Genomic DNA, 24,848 nt, shown 5'->3' on the forward strand with positions numbered 1-24,848 from the left:
AACCAACAGCAATCCCTGGGTAAATTTATGAGCAAATAAAAAAATAACATCCTGGAGCTATGGAGAGGCAGTAATGCCCCTATGAAATCTCTCTCCCGCATTGAGCTAACACAGCTGCCATGTCATTTATGGCCCACTGAAGTACTATGAACATTTTTCCTGCTAATTTCATCTAAACCATATAGAGCACAATATTAAAGCCTTATAGCTAGGCTACTATTTTGTCTAGCCCAGGATTTTATTTTATCTAATCCCAAGCTACCTTGTCTAAGATACTACTTAGGCTACTAACAATATATTTCTTAAAAATGTTCTCACTTAACCTAGTGTAGGTTATTGCCTATCTATTATATAAATTTCCATGACTGCCTTTGTGTGTGTGTGTGTGTGTGTGTGTGTGTCCATCTTCCCCATCCCTTTCCCCTTCACCCTCCCCTCCCCCCTATCCCCATTCCCCCTCCCCTAATGCAGGTGGTTCATAGTTACCACACGATGTTAATTAAACACTTCATATATAAATTCTAAAGGTCAAGCAAGTTATATTTATAAGACATCTTCACTACTCCAGGATCCTTTGAAGTCGTCTTCAGCTCCTGAAGCATTCCTGGAGAAACGCCCATTGGATTATAACGTCTCCTTGAAGTCCTAAAGACTCCAGGATCATGTGAAGCCGTCTTCAGCTGGAGAACCACCCACTGGATTACAAAGTCTTCTTGAAGACGTCTTCACGACTCCAGGATCCTGTGAAGCCACCTTCAGCAGCTCCTGAAGAACTCCTGGATAAACATTCATTGGATTATCACGGCTTCCTGAAGAAGTCTTCAAGAATCCAGCTGTCTTGTCTCCCTTCTGCTGCAGCCTCGTGAATCTCAGTGTCCACTCAGACAAACAAACAAATGTTTCGTGGAGAAATCCAGAATCTGTATTTAGAATCATTCTGCCCAGTAATCCAATGGGCATTTCTCCAAGAATGCTTCAGGAGCTGAAGATGTCTATTAACTACTCCAGGATCCTTTGATGTTGTCTTCAAGAGGACTTTGTAATCTAATGGGTGGTCCTCCAGCTGAAGATGGCTTCACATAATCCTGGAGTCTTTAAGACTTCAAGAAGACGTTATAATCCAATGGACGTTTCTCCAGGAATGCTTCAGGAGCTGAAGACGACTTCAAAGGATCTTGGAGTAGTGAAGACATCTTATAACTTGCTTGACCTTTAGAATTTATGAAGTGTTTAATTAATCTCATGTGGTTACTATGACCCACCTGCATTATGAGGATCACCGTAAATACTACTCCTGTTATACAACTTCAACATTAATTACATCAGATCTTTAACCCTTTAACGCCGAAGCCCTATTTACAAAAACGTCTCCCGTATGCCGGTGGCGTTCGGTGAGTTAGCGCCAAAGCGGAAAAAAAATTTTTTTCAAAAAATCACAGCACGCTTAGTTTTCAAGATTAAAAGTTCATTTTTGGCTCATTTTTTTTGTCATTGCCTGAAGTTTAGTATGCAACCATCAGAAATGAAAAAAATATCATTATCATATATAAATATTAGAATATATGACAGGGAAAAAAAAAACTCGTATATAATTGTATACAAATCGCGCTGTAAGCAAAACGGTTAAAGCTAATGAGTTAATTTTTTTTAGTTGTATTGTACACTAAATTGCGATGATTTTGGTATATAACAAATTTTAAAACGATGAAAGCAACACAGAGAAAATATTATCACAAAATGATGCATGAATTCGTAACGCGCGGATGTAAAAAAATGTTTTTTTCAAAAATTCACCATAAATCGAAATATTGTGCTAGAGACTTCCTGTTTGTTGAAAAATGAAGCTAATTGATTGAATATTACTAGACTGTAAGTGTTTTAGCTTACAATTGCAGTTTTGACCATTTCGGTCGAGTTAAAGTTGACCTAAAGTAGAATTTTTCCTATTTATCGTGATTTATATGGGAATATTTCAAAACTGATAAAAGCTACAACCATGAGTTATTTTTTGATGTATTGTACATGAAATTGCGCACATTTTCATATATAAAAGTTTATGTAACAACTAATATAAAGCGGTGCAAATATTACGACAACGAGACGAAAGAATTTCTGAGATGTTCGGGCCGAAAGTTACCACGCAGACGTAAGGAAAATGTTTTTTTTAAAAATTCACCATAAATCGAAATATTGTGCTAGAGACTTCCAATTTATTGCAAAATGAATGTAAACGATTGAATATTACTAGAATGTAAGAGTTTTAGCTACAATTGCGTTTTTTACCATTTCGGTCGAGTTAAAGTTGACCGAAGGTTGAAATTTTGGCAGTTATCGTGATTTATGTGAAAATATTTCAAAACTGATAAAAGCTACAACCATGAGCTATTTTCTGTTGTATTCTACATGAAACTGCGCACATTTTCATATATAAAAGTTTATGTAACGACTAATGTAAACGATGCAAACATTACGACAACATGACGAAAGAATTTGAGATGTTCGGCCGAGTTACTGCACCCAGACGTAAGGAAAAATTTTTTTTTTCAGAAATTCACCATAAATCGAAATATTGTGCTAGAGACTTCCAGTTTGTTGCAAAATGAAGGTACATGATTGAATATTACTAGAATGTAAAAGTTTTAGCTTATAATTGCGTTTTTTTGACCATTTCGGTCGAGTTAAAGTTGACCAAGCTTGAAATTTTGGCAGTTATCGTGATTTATATGAAAATATTTCAAAACTGATAAAAGCTACAACCATGAGTTATTTTCTGTTGTATTCTACATGAAATTGCGCACATTTCCATATATAAAACTTTATGTAACGACTAATATAAAACAGTGCAAACATTACGACAACGTGATTTAAAGAATTTCTGAAATGCGCGGACGTAGGAAAAAAGTTTTTAAAAATTCACCATAAATCGAAATATTGTGCTAGAGACTTCAATTGGTTGCAAAATGAAGGTAAATGATTGAATATTACTAGATCGTAAGAGTTTTAGCTTAAAATTGCGTTTTTGACCATTTCTGTCGAGTCAAAGTTGACCGAAGGTTGAAATTTTGGCAGTTATCGTGGTTTATATGAAAATATTTCCAAACTGATAAAAGCTACAACCATGGGTTGTATTTTGCTGTATTGTACATGAAATTGTGCACATTTTCATATATAAAACTTTATGTAACAGCTAATATAGAACAGTGCAAAATTACGACAAAATGACGAAAAGAATTTCTGAAATTTTCAGCTGAGTTACCCCGTGTAAGAAGAAAAAGTTTTTTCAAAATTTCACCATAAATCGAAATATTGTGCTAGAGACTTCCAATTTGTTGCAAAATGAAGGTACATGATTGAATATTACTAGAATGTAAGAGTTTTAGCTTACAATTGCGTTTTTCGACCATTTCCGGTCAAGTCAAAGTTGACCGGTTGAAATTTTTGTAGTCGACGTACGGTACGTCCACTCGGCACCCAACAGACAATTTTAGTCGATGTATGATATGTCCAATAGGCGTTTAAGGGTTAACAAGAAACTAGCAAATGTGAGCAACAGCGAGCATCTGCTAGTATACAACAGAAATTCATTAGTGTGTAACCTTACAGCTAGGCTACCATTTCATGTAGCCCAGATTAATTACTTACTCTAATCTAAGCTACTGCCCAATTCATGTTATTTAATTCACACGTAAAGGTATGGGTTACATAAAACAAACTTACTTTAGTATGTACTGTTAATGCTAAGCTACCATTTAATCCAGCCAGGATAAATGTTTCATCTAGTCCTAGGTTCCCTGGTCTACTGCCTAATCCGAATTATTTAGATCATGCTCAAGTATATAGGCCATATAAAAAAGAAAAATTCAACTAACATGTCACCTTATAGCTAAGCCACTGTTTTATTTTGCCCAGATTATTATCTAATCTAAGGTCCTTGGCCCAAGTTAGGCTACTGTTTTAGCCCCATAACAGGATATTTCTTAAAAGTTACCCTAATTTAGATTACTACCTAATCTAGGTTATTTAGTTCACATTTAAGGATATGTAATCCTAGGTTATACGCTAGACAACATCCCCTATTTATCCAGTCTAAATTATTCTCAATCTGATCTAGGCTACTGCCCAGATTACTGTAGATATCATATAATCTGAAAAGATTTTCTATGTGAATAATAAATTGTGGAAAATTTTCTTTTTGTTAAAACATCTAATTGAAATGGCAAATTTTAGAAACAAAATGTACTTTTCACAACTAACAATAAGCGATTATGGAGTAAGCGCTGTCCATGTGTTGGCAAGAAAAATGACAAATGTTTTAAAGTAATTTATATTTTTCCTAACGTACAAACCTGAGGTCTTTACATATGGGATTAACTTTCAGTGAAATGGAAGTCCCACTGTTAAACTTTTGCAAGGTTGGTTACGCTAACAGTTACCGATGGTAGGGGCAGAAGCACTGCCCACCTAGTCAATATACATTCAGTTTTGCGCAGTTTACCTTTTGGCACAGGTAAGAGAATGAGGGATGGTAAGAGGTAGGCCCTTAATGTAAAGACCTCAGGTTTGTATGTTAGGAAAATTACAAATTACTTTAAAAAATTTGTTACTTCTTCCTACACAAATACAAACACTCAGTCCTTACATATGGGAGACTTACTTTTGGAGGGAGGATTCTGAGTAAATCTCTTAACTGACTGGCAGTTCTGCTCACCTTATTACTCTCTTCCTGGTCATGAAAGAGCAAAGGAAGGAGACCATACCTCTGATCCACTGAACATGAGAGATGTTCAATCGTCAGATTTCTGGGCATTTCGAATTAAAGGAATGTAATATCCTTGACTCAAAAAAATTTGGATGAACCCACAGTGTTGGAGACTTTAAAGCTAAGAATAATCAACTGGTTTGCTCATAGTCAGTTCTCTTTCCCCTTACTAGAGAAAAGGAAGGATTTGCATCTACTAATCCAAAGAGTTAGATTATAGATAGGATACTCAGTCATCTAGATCACCTGCATGCACGCCAGTCCAGAACTTGATGGCTTGTTCACTGTTCCTCTGCCCACTAGAAGAGAAAGGAAGGCAGGAGAAAGGGAGGCCAGTCCCACACACACACCTTCTTCTAGCAGCTGCACACCTTAGATGAGATGCAACATGTCCCTCAAGAGCTGGGTGAACTTGATGACTTGTTCAACATCTACCACAGGATCCAAGGAAAAGGAGTCCATGGACCTATGGGCAACGTCCCAAGGCAAATGGGGATGAATGTGATCTTCACGATTACATTCCAATATAGTACTCCACCAACAGGTTCTTCCTGAATGGGTTGTACAGACTGATGGCCCTGGTCTCAAAAAATCTGGTCCGAAAAGCACTGATGTCCACCAAGAAGTAGCGAGGTACTCTAATTTGATCATCTCACTAGTCAGAGAAATGACAATTTGGGCACCGTTTCTCGGCCAACTCAAAGGTAACGAACGAGTCTTTAGCACTGGGTAACATAGCATCATACTGTCATTGGCACCACAGATCCAAGGAGGTGGAATGATCCATCTCACTGAAAACTTTCGAAATGTAGAATGACGAAAGGCATAAGCTTCCATATGTAAATGGGTACCAAAGCTGTGAGAAGACAGAGCAGAACAGAGCCAACTTCAGAAAGTCGAGAAAGAAGGACAACAATCAAGCTTCTTTAATTGAACGAATCCGGAAGTCCAGGTGGCAAGATCAACTGTCCTTATCTCCTGACTTCAGCAAATAAATGTTGTAATGACAGCCCTCTTGCCTGGGATGTATGGTTGGCCACTGCACTGGATGTTCTTCTGTCTGCTCATGTACCTGCACTGCAATAGAGCAGACAAAAGGACACTATGACCTTTTGTTGACAATGGCACTACCATGGTGTCATTGCTATCATACTGTGGAGTGTCTATCTTGGATCTTGAGACTCCTGAAAGTCTAAAAACAACTGTGCTTAAGTCCCAAGAAAGGAAGTGTAGGAGACTGCCGTCCTGGTCGATGTTCCTAAGAATGAAAAGTCTCTGGAGGAGGATAGTGTAACCATGGCACTACCTTGGTGTCGCTGCTATCAAAGTGTAACCATGGTACTACCTTGGTGTCGTTGCTATCAAAGAAGTGCCTATTTGGACACTGAGACTCCTGAAACTGTCTTAAGATCCACATAATACTCCCCTCCACTTGTGGAGCAACTGGTAATTACAGCAGCAGCAGGTACTGCTTACATCTCCCATGCCTCACAATGGAAGTGTAACTACATCAAGTCAAAAGAAATGGAGCTCCTAGACACTTCTTCTTGACTGAATAGGAACCAAACACAAGTTGTCGGAACTTCGTTTGGAGGTACTGTTGATCTCCCGGTGAATCTCACAAAACAACAGCAAGTTGCAAGCGTAAGACCTGAATCATGGATGCGAAACCGAACCTGTCTGTCATACATCCATCGTCCTGGAGTGTGTCTGGTTGACCGCTGTGCCTAGTGTGCTACTGCAAACCCGAAGACCAACACCACCAATGGAATGTCTGGTTTACCGCTGTGCTGAGTGTACTGCTGCAAGACTGTAAACCCAACCAAACCATCGACTGAAGAGATGATAGGACACCGGGTTTTCGGCTCTCACACACAATTTAACTGACAATTACAAAAGTTTAAAACTAAAACCTTAACTGGAACTTAAAACTATGACCTTAACTTGCTTCTTTAGGTGATTCCTATTGTGACATATGAAACACTGACAAATGAAGCTGATCCAAAGTGACCACAGAAAGTAATTGTTTCTCGGTCCTTTTACCAGTCTGTTTGTTGACAATGTGGTGGAACGCGCATGCGTGATAATCATTTCTTCTTCTAGCAGGTTTTGACAGTGGAAAACTGGGTACAGTTTCGCTGAAGATAAGGGGAAGTGCCCTCTTATCTCGGAGTCCATTGTATACCCCTATCTCTGAGTCCATTGCACACTCTATCATGTGTTATAATGTTTATTTTTACGACACTGTGGTGGTAGTATGGTTGAATTGTTTTTGTTTTTTATTATATTTATTTTTTGTATGGTTGTTAGTGTATGGTTGATTAATTATGTTTCGTTTCTTTTTTTACTTGCAGTTTGCTTTAGCGAGAGTGTTGAGATAGGAGCCACTCCCCCTCACCTGTAAGAAGGTTCATTTCTATTGGCATCATATGATGAAGATGAGGGATGCTGACAAGTGCCATCTCTAGGGAATACAGTAGTTAGGAGATTGAGGTTAAAGACCCTGTGCAACAACATCAAGCTGAGTGATATCTTAGACTTGAAATGTTCTTTTTGGACACTATGTGTGCATAGTGAATCTGGGGCTTGAGGTTGTGGAGTCTTCTTAAAGAGGTGCTGCCAATGAATATTTTCTTCTAACAATAGTATATACTGTGTGGTGATAGTGATTCTGCAGTTAAGACTGGTTATGTTTGGTTGAGTGTTAAGCACAAGGAAAGGGGTACAGGTGCAGCACAGCACAACTGTGTTAACAGTTTAAAGGATTAAATACAGGGACACCCACAAAGAAGGGCTGTCCGTGAATTTTACGTAAAGGCCGAGTAAAAGGGTGGAGATCCCCTTAATTTGGAATTGTAAATATTTTGACTATTGGTAGTATTAAGTTAGGCTAAATTAGGTACAGGAAGATTGTTTTGATAAATTTTAGTGGGAAGTAGGAAATAAGTTAGGTTAAATACTGAAAGATGATAACTGATAGACTGTGAAAAATGTAAATAAAGTTAGGATGAGTTCTGGTTGAAGGTGTCAGACCACTTAATATTGAGGTAACACATTTTCTTTGATAGTATGGTCACCATGGAGCTCTGACAGACCCATGGAAGGTAACTCCTTGAGGATGAAACAAGCAACTATGTTATCAAAAACACAACATAAACATGACATCCCAAATATAACTAAATAAAAGCAGCCTAAACAATAAAATTCATGCAATACAGATATTACAAATCAGAACATATTTAATCAGCAAAACCCAAAAATATTTCACACAATGTTACCATCTGTAAGTCACATGACATGAACATGTTTGGTTACAACAGTCTTGCTATAATAAGATTTATCAATACAGGAATGAATCTTTGTGACTACGCATATTTTTAAATTTTCATAATCCTTTTATGTATTTGCTATTTTAACTAAGCATAATTTATACACTTTATTTAAAGGACTGGGTTAGGATAGGCCTATGAAAAATGCAATCTTTAGTCTCTAGGGCACCTAGTACATTGCTAATATGAACAGTGCAATCTTTAGTCTCTAGGGCACCCAGTACATTTCTAAAACTTACTTCGCAAAAAATATAACACCTAGATGCCAAGAAATGTGGTAAATCTTCTTCAATAAAACATCAGCTGTGAGATGAAGTAAAAGAAAATCAGCTGTGAAATCCTATCAAACACTGAAAATTCCAAATAAGTGACACATTTTGATCTGCAACAACTATTCCTGATATCAAGAATATATTTTGTGAAGGTTCATTCCAATACCTGACTTTTTAATCATTCAGCATATAAAAAGAAAATGCTATAATTTTAACACAAATAAAAATAACATGACCAACTGGTAATTGCTGGATTTCTCAGAAAAACACAACAATGTGTAACTTTCTAAGAGAAAATTTATAACCTCTCCATCAAAGAATGAAACATGGAAACAATGAGGGTTACTTAATCACTGTTGACTACCTGACACACTATAAAAAAAGAATGGGGCTCAGAAAGTATGTTACCAACACACAATGCAAGTTATCAAATTTCAATAACAAACTCATCACATGCTATACAGACTAAGACAGTCCTGAGCAATGTACAAATTGTTCAGATGAGGTAGGGTAAAAGCCATTGGAAAATGTAAAAAAAAGTAAATAACATACAGGAAGATGACAGCACAAGCAGAACAGCAAAATGCTTAATAAGGCAAATGAGAAATGTACCATTTTTAATTTTCATTTGGAATCTTCTGACCATTTAGGGTAGCATGATTTTGTCTTATTTTGGTGAAATTTGTATGTGGCTGCTCACTTCAGTGTGCATTCAAGGCAAAGGTTTGCCTCAAGTACACAGTGAAGTGAGACGTGGTCATTTTCAGATGCTCCTTCAAACCAACATCAAAATAGCACTAATAAAATATGATGGAAACAGAATACTCTTACCTTCTATAGCATAATTATAAGATGGAACACTTCCATATTGTTCAGAAAACTGGACTCGGGACTCACATTTTTCCAATCCCTGAAATGTCAGGACAAAATTTTCTTCAGATTAACATAGTGAAAATTATATCATTTATCCATTTTCATTTAGGGCAAAGGGCTTTTAAAATAGACAATAGGGTAACATTTTGCTGCATTCATAAAAAATGAGAATGGACAAAATTACAAATTATCTGAAGATATTTGCATTTCATGGCAGAGGCAAAATTAAGAAGTTAATGACTCTACCATCAGTGTTCCACACTTACATTTATTACTCTAAACGGCAGTATGAATTTTTTCTGGTACTTTGAGCCCTGAGGAATTTCACTAATCTGTCCTCAATACAAACAGAACACTGCTCAATATTTCTAATAATAATTAAATGTGCCTAATAAATGACTCTTCCTACAGAATAACAAGGAAAGAAACTTTTGTAACACTAGCAAATGAGAGATAATACACAACTGGTTGGTCAATAAAATCTTACGTTTTAATGAAATTAAGGCTAATATCCTAATATCTGCACATTTAGTCAATTTGTTCCCGACCTTTGTTATGCATCGTAGCAACTTTGTTGTGCATTTGATGGGAGTAAATAATTGTAAGTTGCCCTATCATTATGTTATGCTATACAGGCAGTCCTCGGTTATCAGCGGGGTTCTGTTCTTAGGGTGTGATGATAACCAAAAATCGCTGATAAATGAAAATTGGTGATTTTCGCGCTTTTTTCGCAAATTTCGGGGCTTATCGGCGGCGAAAAGCGCCGATTTTTGGTTACTGATGCCTCTGTTAGGTATTTATCGGCACCAATACCCAATTATTGGTGTCGATAAGCGGAAATCAGTGATTTTCGGCATAGAAAATTGCCAATTTTCGTCACTAGACAAGCACCGTAAAACCGGATTGCCGTTACTGGGAACTGCCTGTATTGTATTGCAGACTAACAATCATGTCACTTACAACATTAACAAAGGTCCAAGAATGCCTGTACTACCCTATGGTATGACAGACTATAAAATTAAGTCCAGCAAAGACTATATCAACAGCAAATTTGTATAATAAAGAGTATTATTTTTCACACATATCTATCAATCATATAGAGCTTTCATTCATAGTTTAAATTTTCCTAAAAACATACATTCTTTAACTATACACAAAAGCAGAAGAGCTAAGAGCAACTGTTCATGTATGCATGACTTTTACCCAACAATAGGTAGTAACTATCTTGCTGTACAACATGTCATATGTATTTATTTCAAGCTGTAACAGATTTCCACTTCAATTTCCCATCAGTACTTGGAGAGGGGTTTATTTTTTTAAACTTTCATCTGTCCACCTACTAAGCTGAAACTCATATTTTAGCACAGAATCATTTTCAGAAACACTGCTAGAGGATTTACTATTTTACATACAGCAAAGCCATTGGCAGTTGCCAGAGGTTTCAATCACAGCAAGAATACACATCCACTGTTTTGCTTGCTATGGTCCATGTTTCTCTGAAGGAATGCTTGGCCTCTTACTTTCTTCTACTGAATCCAGGAATAGTTCAGAGCATTGTTCCAATTCAAACAGCCCTTAGGGATGAGATCTTAACAGAAGCCCATTACATAAGCAACCTAATTAAATGCATTCACTTTGACACCACAATTCTCATGGAGCTGTAATCAACAGAGATGACTGACAAAGGTATGCCATCAACAGGAATATGAAGCCAACCCTCTTGCTTTAACAATAAGGCCATCAAGTAGCTTTAAGCCAATGGAAAGGATTAACAGGAGATACTGTATCAAAATAGTCCAGAGCATTGCTCCAATTCAAATAGATGTTAGGGATGAGATCTTAAAAGAAGCCCATTACATAAGCAACACAATTAAATGCATTCACTTTGACAACACGATTCTCGTGGAGCTGTAATCAACAGCGATGATGCTTTAACACTAAGGTCATCAAGTAGCTCTAAGCCAATGGAAAGGATTAACAGGAGATACTGTATCAGAAAATGCCTTGCCACACAGGACCTGTGCAAGTAGTAGACCTATTCTTTTCCTCACCAGTCTCCTAGAAGCTGGATGTATGACAGTTGTACTGCATTCTGTTCCTCACTAGTCTCCTATAAGCTGGCTGTAAGGCAGCTGTAAAAGACAGACTAGAGAAGTGCTAAGAAAAGCACAATGCTAAAACAACTCAAGCTACTTGAATTCCCAAAGCAACAAGAGCAGCCATGACTAGAAGAGATGTACTAAGACAAGAGTTGCGCTAGCAGACATAACTACTTTGATGGCAGGACCTCCAGAATTACACTAGCGGATTTTTGGTTGGCCAGAGACCAAAGCTATGGCAGAGACATGAATGCAATAACCACCAGAAGGCACATCAGATTCCATGAAGATGAAAACCCAGCTAAGTTTGGAAATTCACTGGACAACAGATGCAACCATGGGCCACATCAACAGCAGTAATAACAAAAACAGGGCAACCTGATCCCATATAGAACATCAACCATGTTTGACATTAAGAACAGCAAGCACAAATGGTGTCCTTCTTGGATCTTCTGCTCAATGTTTCCTGTCTTCAAGCCCCTGAAGAAAGCAAAAGACTTTAATACGTAATGCTTACTAACTGAAGGAAAGCAGATTTACCATTGCAAGATTCTTCACCTGCTTTGTATTCCAGTGAGGACTTCACCTTTTGGAAAAAGGAACAGATCTTCGCCTGGAATTAAATTGGATATGACTCAAGACAGGCAGTTCTCTATAAACAGCGCTCAACGCCTACGTATATTTTCCTCGTTGTGGAATAAAACTGGAAAGGAGTATGAAAGTCTCTTCTCCTAATGCTAGCAATTATGATGACTTTCCATATGTGAAACTCAATGGGAACTGAGGGGGATCTACAGTTCTGTGGGATAAGATAACAACAAGAAGCATCATGGCAGACAACATAAAATAATTTTTCTGCAGAAGTTCCTAATTGTGATGATCATCAATCCTTAACCTGTTAAGTGTCACCAATGGCATATCTTGGTCGCCCACAGGTCATATCACACCACCTTCAATGGAGTAATGCATTCTCCCTCTTGCAAGGCTGGTGCTGCACTGATCAAGCTCAGAAATACATTTACTTGTAGGAACATCATTTGGAAACACAATGGATTAAATTAGGGGTAAATATGGCAAAATTTTAGAGTAATTTGTATTTTTCCTAGCGTACAAACCCTCAGAATTTACATACGGGGATTAACTTTCAGCGAGCTGGAAATCTGGCCGTTAAACTTTTGCAAAAAGGTAAGGTAACGGTCACCGATGGTGGGGGCAGAAGCATCGCCCACCAAGTCGGTATACATTCAGTTCTACGCAGTTTACTTTTGGCCGCAGTCTGGGAGACAAGGTGATCAAGGTAGTTTGATGCATGCCATTGAAGGAGCCATGGGTGAACCATTGGATGCAAGTGAACATTATTTGTGCTATAACCTAAGGTAATTGTTTACTACCGTACAATGGTTGAAACACCAGGTAAACAGCTGTTGTTATCCGATTTTGTTATAAGCAAAACAACAGTTTCTTGGTCGGTTGTTTATGGCTGTACGCATTTATGTAAGAGTATAATGTCACTAACAATATTTTTATCATTCTCTTTTACTTTTTTAACTAGCAGACGGGATAAAGATATGGAGGAAAAGTTGTCTATTGTAATTTGGTCTCTCTCTCTCTCTGCCTGATTACGCTGCTGCCTGACCCCATGCGAAATTTAAATATATTTTATAAATAATAGTTGTATCGGTATTAATTGCTTACCCCATTGCAAAATCGAATTATTGTAAGGAATATCATTCATTCCAGCGTTCCCATTGGCCTGCCATTGCGTGATGTCATGCCGGCTGACATCATCGGTAGTTTGGCTGCTATTGGGCTGAGAATGAATGATGTCATTATCTACTCTTTCTGTTGTAGTCGGGGGATTGTCTTGAAGGGCGCCTCGCTCATCAGGGGCATCTCCATTCTCAGGGTTGTCGTTTTCAGGTATTCGTTGGATTTGGTGGGTGTTCTGCATTACTCTTCTTAAATTCGTGGGTAGGAGCAATGCATCCTCGGACAGGACATACAAATTGGTAGACCACGTTCTTCTGCTTGAGGGGTTCTCTTGCTGGTGGAGAGGGGTTATTCTTCATCACAAGATCTGTCAGGATCGAGCTTCGCCGCAGAAATTTGGCTTGAAGTTCGCCGACTGCAACCAATCAGAATTCGCCGTCCAAGACCCCCTGCTGAAGCTCGTGTTTAAGTTCAGAAGGACCTATGCAATCTGCCAGTCCTCTACTAGCTCCCGCTGGAGAATGCCAGAAGAGTCTGTCAAAACGTCATGGCAACAATTGTATAGAACTAACTGTATAGAATATATAAAGAAGCAGAATCCAGATTTTGACTTTTCCCCATGAAATGACAAATATAGGCGAGCTGTTAGCACACACCTCCACTGCAGAGAAGTCCACAATAAGGAAAATAGAAAAAGTCTTCTACAAAATAAATGCAGCTGAAGCAGCAATAATATTCAATAGAACCTATTATTATTATTATTATTATTATTCAGAAAAAAAATCAATGGAAGAACAGTAAACTGCCCATATTTGTGGTCTCACGTGTTCGTGGATTTCTCTGTGGAACGTATCTACCCATTATCTGCAGAAAATTCGTCCATTCGCAGTATTTTTCACCGAGAAATATTCACTAATTATTACTGTATTTTCATATCATTTTCATGACTAAATGCACTTCTTGTGACAAAACTATTAAAATACTCAGGTATAAGAATTTTTAGAGTTTTTTGTGTTTAAACTATCAAAATAGGCAGTTCTAAGTGTTTTAAGGGGGGTTCTAAATATTCACGGATTTTTGATACTCGTGGGGGGGCTACGCATCCCCTGCAAATACAGAGGTTTACTGTAGCCCAAATTGAATAAAAGAGCCCAAGTCAAATCAAAAGTAGCCCAAAAAATAGCAAGTAGCAAGTTGCCAATCTGGCAACCCTGGCCGCCGGCCTCAGGCGTTGTTGCATTTCTCGACGCTTGCCAAGTACCCATCCAACATAAACAATATCCCTACAATGAGCTATGAAGGCCAGCAAATTTAAAACTTTAGAACGTTATATGACGTGGATAACCTGTGTGGGACAACTTCTGTAACACCTCTTACGAGTTAAGGAAAATACACGTGTTAAATGTATCCTACACGTTTCATTTGTACTGGTAGAACCTACAGTATATATGACCAAGAATCAGGTCATTGGATCTATTACTGATGCACACTGCAGCAGGCCCATCATAAGTTCTAATTGCCATCTGGAAACTCTGGGCTGTGCAAAGAGCACTTTGAGGTCTTTCCTTACTCTTGTAATCTGAAAAGATTTTCTATATTAATGATAAATTGTGTAAAATTTCTTTAATTAAAACATATAACTGAAATGACAAATTTTTAAAAACAATTTGCACTTTTCACAACTAATGATCTGCGATTATTACTCAACGCCAGCTATGTGTTAACACGCGAAGCCTGTTTTTCATCTTTCACACACAAATTACCTACTAATTACAAAAATTTAAAACTAAAACTTTAACTGGGACTTAAAACTAAGCACTTGACTTGCATCTTTTAGTGTTTCCATAACTGTTGAATTTTGGAGCACTAACGAGAATTGAATCTGTTGTCAATCGACCAATGAAAGGTAGGCAGTCCCCCAATTAACGGTGGGGGTTCCATCCCCGCCTGAGCGCTGCTGACCAAAAATCGCCACTAACTGAAAACTGGAGATAATAGCACCAAAAACCCAGCTTAACAGCATAGTTAACCAGATATTGGCACTGTTAACTGGAGATCGGTGCTGGAATCCCCACTTAGCGGCACTGTTAACTGGCGATCAGCACTGAAATCCCCACTTAACAGCGCCATTGACCGCAATTCAGCGCTGAAAATCCAGTCAACTACATCGCTAGCCAAGCACTGTAACGCCGAAACGGTGTTAACCAATGCTGCCAGTAAGCGGGGACTGCCTGTACTGGCTTCCTTGGTCTCTTGCCAGTCTATTTGTCTATGATATGGTAGACTGCACATGCGCAATAATCACTTCCTCTTCTAGCAGGTTTGACGAGGGAAGTAACCTGGGTACAGCGTCACTGTAAGAAAAGGGAAAGAGTCCTCTTATCTTAGAGTCCATTACATACTCCATCACGTGCTATAGTGTTTATCATTATGACACAATACCTGGCCTAGAGACCAACTAAAAGAGAATTCTTTGATATTATTTTGGTCACCATGGTGCTCTGACAGACCCATGGAACAGACCCTTGAGGACGAAGCAAGCGACTATGCTATAAAAAAATAGATAGCCTTCTTCTGCTCATGTTATGAAACAAACCTATTTAAATAAACTTTGTATGCATGAAAAGAACAATTACAAAAAACTCTCAAATTTCCAGGACTGGATTATAAGTATTTTTATGTTACCCAGAGAAACAATGGACAACATGAAAAAAGGTGATAATTTAAGGAGATAAACGAGTATCCATATCAGGGCTGGTGATTGCCACGGTATGAGCTGGAGTAGCTACTAGTACTAGTGCCACAGTGGTCTGGTAACATTACCAAAAAGTATTTGCTATATTTTCCCAAACACACTCAGGTAACAGGAATATTCTGAGTGCCATAAGCATGGCTCTTCTTGCCAAGGGCCAACCCAAGGTCCCCCATTTACCAATAATTAATCTTTTCAAAAAATACAAAAATGAATAAGAAAAAATAACATTTTTATGATACAATAAAGTTTTATATATATACTTACCAAGTAATTATATAGCTACTAGTTTCAACTCGCACGGCAGCTGAAGTTTTGAGATTTGCGGTAGCGCTACTTTTGATTTGGGTAGGTGACTAGCCCCCGCCCACTTTCGGGGAAAGAGAGGAGCAACTCAGCAAAGAGCTTCAGTTTGTTTACGACCTTCTGTCCATGCGAGAGGAGGAGGGAGGGCTTCAACCATGTCATTACTTGTTAAGTATATATAAAACTTTATCTTATCATAAAAATGTCATTTTCATATGAGTAACTTACCAAGTAATTACACTACTGAATCCTACATTGACAGGAGGTGGGATGCATGGACATATCTACTCCAAAATATTAAAGGTAATGAACTTGAGAATAGAAAAGTTGCTATCACTGACACTGTACAACGCTTGTTGTTCATTACCTGGTAAGAGAGCTACTGCAGGAAGATACTGCCTCTGGTTGGTGCTCATCTTATCCTGCAGTGGCATGGCGGTATAGCCGCGAAGCGCCTACCACCTTAGAGGGAACTTTGCAGCAAAGGACATTTCTGATGGCTAGCAAAGCATCCAATATTGCCCCTGCCCTGCGTGCAGTACCACAATAAAAACAACCAGAAAAAACAACACTGTCACCTACACCACATACAAAAACCACCACCCATCCGCTAAAAACTGGTGGGCACTCCAGGTACACAGCACCCCCAGGCTCCCTTAAGACTCAACACCCTACGTTCAGACGAAGAGAAAAAGGTTGGAAGGGAAGCTTCCTAACCTTCTTCCCCCAAAACCATGCCTGCCACCAACAACAGACCCAGGGTACTGCAATTTTCACAAACTGTTGCTGCTTCCTGCAAGTGATGGGTTGCAAAAATTTACTTGCCCCTCCAATATTTTGCTTGAAGAATGGAGGAGAGACATGTTTAAAAGGTAAAAAAGTAGTGACGGCTCTAACTTCATGAGCTTTGACTTTAAATGAGGGTAAGACATCCTCCCCCAATCAGAGAATGTGCTTCTGAGATAAGGTCTCTGAAAAAAAATGCCAGGGCATTCTTAGGCAGTGGACAAGAAGGATTTTTCACTGAGCACTATAGGTTACTTGCAGGTCCACGAGTTTTCTCAGTTCTGTGCAAATAGTATCTTAATGCCCTCACAGGACAAAGAGCTCCCTCTTCTGGCCCCAAGATCTCCATCAGATTCTTAATAATAAACAAACAAGACCAGGGCTTAGATGGGGTCTCGTTCTTGGCTAAAAATCCCAGAGTAAATGAACAGACTGCATTCCTTTGGGAGAAGCCAATCCTCTTACCAATTGCATGTAGTTCACCAACACGCTTAGCAGTTGCTAAAGCCACAAGAAAAAATGTCTTTCTGGTGAGATCCCCTAGCAAAATCAAACGAAGAAGCTCAAGACGGGGACTGGACAGCCATTTGAGATCCATATCCAGGTTCCAAGAGACCACTCCTATCTCCTTCTGCTTGGCTGTGTCAGATAGATCCTGGTTCCAAGATAAATATACTCCCCTATGTGGAAAGACAGAGCCCAACATGGCCCTATAACCTCTAATAGTAGAGGAGGACAGACCTCTACTCTAAAGGACCTTAAATACAGCAGAAAATCTGCTATCTCCGCTATAAATGTCTGAGAAGACAAGATGTTATGTCTTCTGCACCAAGTGAGGAAGACTGTCCACTTGGCTTGGTAGACTTTGCTAGAGGACTGACGTCTACATCTAGCAATAGCCTCTGCAGCTGATCTTGAAAAGCCCTTAGCTCTAATGAGCTTCCGGACAGTCTGTATCCTGTCAGGGCCAGGGTGGACAATCCTCAATGAAACCTCATGAAGTGGGGCTGTCTGAGTAAACTTGGCTTTCAAGGGAACAGCCTCAGAAAATCCACCAGAAGTCCGAGAAGATCTGGGAACCACTCCTTTGAGGGCCAAAACGGGGCTATTAAAGTCACTGTCACATTTTGGTGAGTCCAAAACTTGTTCAGGACTTCCCCCACCATGCTGAATGGTGGGAAAGCATAAAGATCCTTGTTAGACCAGTCTGTAGCATGGCATCTGTTGCCCATGCTACATGGTCTGGGGCTGGAGGTTGCAAATAGGCCCAGGATCAGCTTTCCCCAAGTTTCCACAGATCTAAGCAGACTAGAGGTTCCAGGGTCCATTCTGTGAAGAGAACCTGTCTTTGACGGCTCAGCTTGTCTGCCAATACATTTAGTTTTCCTGAATAAAACGTGTAAAGATTCTGGCCTGATTCTGGTCTGCCCAGAGGAGAAAGGGAATCGCTGCCTCACAGAGGGAGAAGAGTGAGTCCCTCCTTGTTTCCTGATATAAGACAGGGCAGTGGTGTTGTCAGCGTGGACTGTAACTGTCCTGTTACAAACTTCTGACGTGAAGAACTGTAGTCCCAAATGAATAGCCTTTAATTCTTTGACACTGATATGCCAACTACTTTGTTCCAGGGACCATGTCCTGGAAACTTCTTTGTTCCTCAGAAGAGCTCCCGAACCTAGGTCCGACTTGTCGGGGTTCAGAAGGAGGAGAGATTTCCCTTCTAACAGTTTGTCATCGGAATTCCACCATTGCAAATCCATCTTGATGTCTGAGGTCATGGAAAAAATGAACATGTCCGGGAATATTCTTCTGTCCCAGCTGGAGCTGGGAAAAACTGTAGAACTCTCATGTGGAGTCTGCCCAGAGAGATGAACTGTTCGATGGAGGCTAGAGTCCTCAGGAAACTCATCCACTTGTTGGCTGAGTAGTTTTGAAGAGATAGAAATTCGTTGACCGTCCTCAGGCAGGATTCTACTCTCTTGGGGGACGGAAAAACCCGAAAACTCTGAGTCTATTGTCATTCCCAAAAATATAATCTCCTGTGTTGGGGTCAGCTGGGACTTCTGCGTGTTGATCAATAAGCCCAAGTCTTGAGCTAGGAGAAGGGTTTTCCAAAGGTGCTTTGTACACTTCTCCTTCGATTGGGATCGAAGGAGCCAACCATCCAGATAAAGGGAGATGTTGATTCCCATAGGATGGAGCCACTTTGAGAGAGGGGCAAGAACCCGAGTAAAGACTTGAGAAGCCATAGAGAGGCCAAAGCACAGAGCCTGAAACTGATGAACCCTGTTTTGGAACATGAACCTGAGGTACTTCCTGGAGTCCGGATTGATGGGGACATGGAAGTATGCATCCTGCATATCGATGGGGATCATCCAATCTCCCTGGTGAATGGATGATAGGACGGTCCAGTTCGTTTCCATCCTGAACTTCCTCTTCTGGACGAAGAAATTCATGGCACTGACATCCAGGATGGGTCTCAAACCTCCTGAAGACTCAGGAACTACAAAAAGATGGTTGTAGAACCCCTGAGAACTGACATCTTTGACCACCTCTATTGCTCTCTTCCTGAGGAGGGATGAAACTTCTTGGGAGAGGGCTGAAAACTTCTCCGAGCATACTAAGTAGGCAGTCAATGTGATGGGCGTATTGACTAAGGGTGGTTTCTCCCTGAACGGGATTGAGTAGCCCTCCCTCAGGACTTCCACAATCCAACGTTCGGCTCCCTTTGCTTCCCATCTTTCCCAAAATGAAGGAGTCTGGCTCCCACTGGAGTACGGAGGAGAGAGTCCTCACTTTCAAGAGGAAGGCTTGGAGGAGGACTTCTTAACGGCACGAGACAAGAATCGGATGTTCGAGCAAGGTCTGGAGTAAGCCCTTTGCCTGCTACTATGTAAGGGCTGCGGCTGGAGAGGAGAGGCTGTCTTGGTGCCAGAGCTGGCCATCTCCTTAGGGCATCTAGTAGACTAGGCCAAAAGGTCCCGCACTGACTTCTTTTGAAGGTCCGACACGATTTCTTGTACTGTGGATTGTGGAAACAGGCGTTGACGGTCTACGGGAGAAAAGAAAAGTGCCGACCTCTGCGAAGAAGTAACCCCCTTGGAGGTGTAAAAACACCAAAGCTCTCTCTTCTTGGGTACCTCCATAGCAAAGAGAGAGGCCAACTCCTGGGAGCCGTCTCTAATGCCCTTATCTGTACAAGAGAGGACACTGAGCCAGTCTGGGGCACAATCCTCAGGTAAATCAGCACAGTGCTTAATTTTACGTGCAAGGGCTCCCACAGACCAGTCCAAGAAACTCAGGACTTTAAAAACTTTAAAAAGATTCTTCAGGAGATGGTCCAGTTCTGCTGTGAACATCACTTTGGCTGACGAAAAAGCCGACCTTCAGGATGAATCAATCGGCCCAGAGAAGTCCCCCTGGGAGGAGGCAGAGATTCCCAAGAAAGGAACTTCTCCCGTGGCGTAAGATAAGTACCTCCTTCAAGCCTGGAAGGAGGAAAACTGAGGGAGGCCTTTCCCTTCTCTCTTTCAAAGAGCCAACCCTCAACCTCGGTTAAGGCTTTCCTTGCTGAGGAAGAAAACACTATCTTACGAAGCCTATTGGATTTGACAGGCTGGTTGCTCATTAAAAATACTGAAGCTGATGAAGACGGTTCTGCTGGCGAGAAGAAATCAGGAAAACTAGCTAGCCAAAAACTCAGCAAGGCTACATAAGCATGAAGGAGGAGTGTCCTGGTCTACTTCCTCTTCCACATACGAAGACACCCGCAACAAAGACAAGTCTGATGGAGGTTGAGGTGCCGATGGAGTCTTCTTGAACCTGAGAACCTGAGGTAGGTGTCTGAAGAAGGGGAGACAGCTGTAAGGAGGGTGGCACCGGGCGCTTGGCACCTGGCACCGCAAACGCTGGAGCTGGCGCCACGAGCTCAAAAGCTGAGACAGGACAGTCAGGCACTGCTGGGTGCTCAGGTGCTAATGGGCACTCAGATGCTCTCGGGCGCTAGTGGGCACTCGGACACTAATGGGAGCTCAGGAGCTGCTGGGCGCTACCAGGTGCTCAAACAATGGCAGATTCTTGGACAAAGAGGAGCGTTTACAAAAATAAGAAGCAGAGGGAGCCAAATATTGGCTCTCTACCTCCGGGCACTCCGAAGAAAAATGTTCTAGGCTGTCCCAGTAACTGCAGGACAGATGAGGGTTGCAAGTTGGTTCTCTGAACCTTTTGCAGGGCATTGGAGGAAAACGTGACACGTCCACTGCACGCCTTTTCAGTGGCCGTGATTCATCCGTAAAGTGCCACTGGTGCCTGGGACTGGATCCTCAGAACTAAAAGAAAGACAACACACTTCCATAGAGACGCCTTTCCAATGGCTCTCTGTTGCAACCTGGGATGCAACAACAGGTCCAACTGAGGGGACAACTACCCTTGGGCAGACCCCACCGACCTCCCTTGGGCTATCAGTATGACTCCTCCCAGGTTTAGGGGAGTATGACATTGACTTTTGCCTAGGAGAATTGGCGGGACGAGCAGCCACCCCTTCCACCAACACTTCACTTGCACTTTTATCATTATCTTGTCCATTAGGACTATCACTGAAGACCCCAATTGGGCCATAGTACTCACTATCAAATTAAATTTCTGTTAAAATCTTAACTCGAGACAGGCAACGGGATTGGGTTCGGAAGCGTGGGAGCCAGGAATGGGAGACATGATAGACACAGGCTCAGCAACATCATCCACAGACATAGTAGAATCCTGGCTAGCTAAGTCTTACTATTACTGGCCCTAGAAGCCACCTTCCTCTTCCTGTCTCTTTCCAATTTAGCTAGATGTGACCTTAAATTCTTCCACTTCTTGCTATCCCATTCTTTACATCCCTCACAGGTCAAATCCACTGAACAAACCTGTCCCCTACAATCTGTGCAAGGAGTAAGAAGCCTTGGTCAATCTTGTACTACAGCCTTTACTGCAACACCTAATACTAGATGAACTTGACGAGTTTGACATTGTACACAAGTCAACTATCAACAAGGTCTAACTCATGAAAAAATTATTTCCAATAGTGAAAATGCATCAAAAATCGGTAAATTCAGTCATACGGAACCTAACACCTGGCTAAATGTGCCAAAAAGGCTACCAAATGCAAGAATACTTATTTCACCAATTGGGTGAAAAACATCAACAGGAAAAGCAAAGAATTACAAAATGAGCTGCTTCATACAACTGGTCTACAGTCATAAGCCAGCAGAAACAAACTGAAGCTCTTTGCTGAGTTGTTCCTCTCTTTCCCGGAAAGTGGGCGGGTCTAGTCACCTACCCAAATCAAAAGTAGCACTACCACGACTTTCAAAATTTTAGCTGCTGTGCGAGTTAAAACTAATAGCTATGTTATTGCTTGGAAGTTACTTATATAAAATTCTTATATAAATTACCTTCTCTGATGCAAAGATTTCCTAGCATTTCATTTCTTTCTCAAGTAAATTCATAGCACTAAAGGAGATTTTATCTTAAGGAGATTTTTATTCAAGTATGAAATAAAATCAAGTGGAAAAATTCATGCAAATTCTCTCTCATATCATCTCTCAACAGATTTTTTATGTCCTCTTTCCACAAACTGTTCTTTAAACATTTTTCTTGAACTGCACTAAGGTAAGTGCACAAGTATTAACTGGGATTTTCGTAGCTGACTTCATCAGGTATGGTGCTTAAAAAAGTATGGAATGAAGCTTTTTCTCTCTCCTCTATGTCTCATATTTTTAAAAAGATATATTCCTGTCCTCTTTCCCTTGTTATTTGTAAACACCTACAATTCAATACATCTTACCGTGATAAGTGCATGAATTACTTGTGAATGATGCCATTGTATAGCATTAAGAGAGATCTGTTTTGGCTAATAAAAAATTTTTTTGTGTCTCATCTCTCACAAACCTGTCTGATTATCAAAATAAGTAAATACATTTTTCATTTACCCAGAGATGATAAGCAATAATTATCAAGGGTAACCAAATTTTAGTAAGCAGTATTATTATTATCATTATGATCGTTATCTTTCATCAATTTTATATATTTTGATATATCTAAATAAAACAAAGCAAGACAGAAGATGGGATAACTGTATATACTGCATTTTCACAGCCAGAATTGATATCTTGAATAAAAATCAAGGTGGAAAACAACTCTTGTATAAACTAAAAGATGTGCTGATAATAAAAAAATTGAGTCGTAATTACTGAAAAGCAAATAAATTTCAAAGATCTGAATGACAAAGACATGACATTAGTGAAATGAACACAAGGCAGCAACATGACGATAAATCTCTGTGAAAAACATAAAAGAAAGCTGCACTGATGTTAACTGATGTAATATAAAAAAAAATTACTATCACAAGCTTTTTGTGCACAAAATTAATCTTGTCCCATGGGAAAATGGAATCCTTTTAACAAGTGTCATTGCCTTTGAAAGCAAAAGTTCTTAAATAACTTCATAATTCAGTACTGCATCAAGAGTAACCCCCAATTAAATGAACTAACCTCATATCTGCATACAATACAGTGTCATAAAAATAAATATAGAGATGTAAAGTACATCTCTGTCATAGAGAAGGTTAATTACCAAAAAACTAAAGTAATACAAACCTTTCCTAGGACCATCAATTCTTTAGCTAGAGGTGGAAAAACACTAGTGTGCCTACATACTTCTGATGTCGATTGAACAGAAGTAATCTTAAGAGGGAGGTCTAAGGAGCGAAGTTTACGTGAGAGTGAATCAAAACCTTGAATAGCTTCTACAGTTGCCTCTTCACCAGTCCCATACCTGTGGAAAATGAGTAAATCAATAAATCACAAGTATAATGCTTTATACCACCCTTTCAACTCACACCAAAAATGAATATTTAATCCTTTCACTTATGACTCTCATAAACAATTATGTCTGTGGAAGTGGCAGTGACTTGAGCAGTTAGAATAAAAATGTTTATACCTTTTTTGTTCAAAGACATGTAGCTCTGACAATTTTCAAGGTAGACCGCTCAATTTTGTTTCATTTTGCAGCTAAAATATATAATGGCATAAAAAATCCCAACAAAAAACTTTTATGTAGGTTGAATAATGAGTAGAAATGACAAAGTTTGAGAAAATTTTACACTTTTCTCATCAAAATAAATTTACAAAAAAAAAAAAAAAAAAAAAAATCGACTCAGTCTTCGTTGTGTCAATAGCACAGCCAGGTAAATTACATAGTTATTGCAATGCAAAAAGTTGTAAGTATAGCAAGGAATATATGAAAAAAATCACAAATTTTTAATCAATTTGTATTTTTCCTAATATACAAACCTGAGGGGGTTTACATTACAAAATTCTCCTGCACAAGCTGGAATACCGGTTGTGAAAAAAATTCTGTGTAATACGATCAATGTATGTCGGAGTAATACATAGCGTCATCCAATGAGGCCAACGAGTGGGCGGAGTCTGATCTCACTTGCCCCAAACAATCTCGTGACATAGCCAGTGATCTTCTGGCCCAGGAAAAGCTGAATGAAGGGGAGGCTAAGGTGGGCCATTAATGTAAAGGCCTCAGGTTGTGGTGGTAGTGTGAAAAAATGGGTTTGTGTGATTAAATGTTTGCATTGGTGTATGACTGTTTGATTAAGTTTCATTTTTGTTTTTTCTTTTTTTACCTGCAGTTTGCTGAGTGTGTCGGGGGAAAAGTGACTTGCTCCCCTTCAATCCAATGTGTAAGCGGCTTGAGAAGTTAGGATACTTCCTTAGCAGAAGTTATTTGGGAATAGTTATCTACAGATGGGAACTGTGGTGAAAAGACTGTGTTGGAGTTGTTTGTTGGCCTACTTCATGGCTGTAGAATCTGATGAAAAAAAAAAACTGTAGGAGAGCCGTGGCAAATAGAGAAAAGGATACAGCAGAGAAGTGATAAGGAACATAGAGGGTGCGAAGCTGCCAGACTGTA

The 24,848-nt window shown here is 39.7% G+C and overlaps 1 protein-coding gene across 1 annotated transcript in view; it reads right to left on the reverse strand.

The window, feature by feature from the left end:
- Nucleotides 1-24,848, reverse strand: part of Mat89Ba (nucleolar protein 6 Mat89Ba) — a 449,315-nt gene that overhangs the window by 194,001 nt on the left and 230,466 nt on the right. The window contains exons 13-14 of the mRNA XM_067121881.1: nucleotides 23,522-23,699; nucleotides 9,192-9,270 (exon numbers count right to left, since the gene is read on the reverse strand). Of these exons, the coding sequence (XP_066977982.1) occupies nucleotides 9,192-9,270; nucleotides 23,522-23,699 (257 nt within the window). The remainder of the gene's footprint in view (nucleotides 1-9,191; nucleotides 9,271-23,521; nucleotides 23,700-24,848) is intronic.

This window comes from Macrobrachium rosenbergii, chromosome 2 (genome assembly GCF_040412425.1).
Source record: "Macrobrachium rosenbergii isolate ZJJX-2024 chromosome 2, ASM4041242v1, whole genome shotgun sequence".
NCBI classification, from domain to species: domain Eukaryota; kingdom Metazoa; phylum Arthropoda; class Malacostraca; order Decapoda; family Palaemonidae; genus Macrobrachium; species Macrobrachium rosenbergii.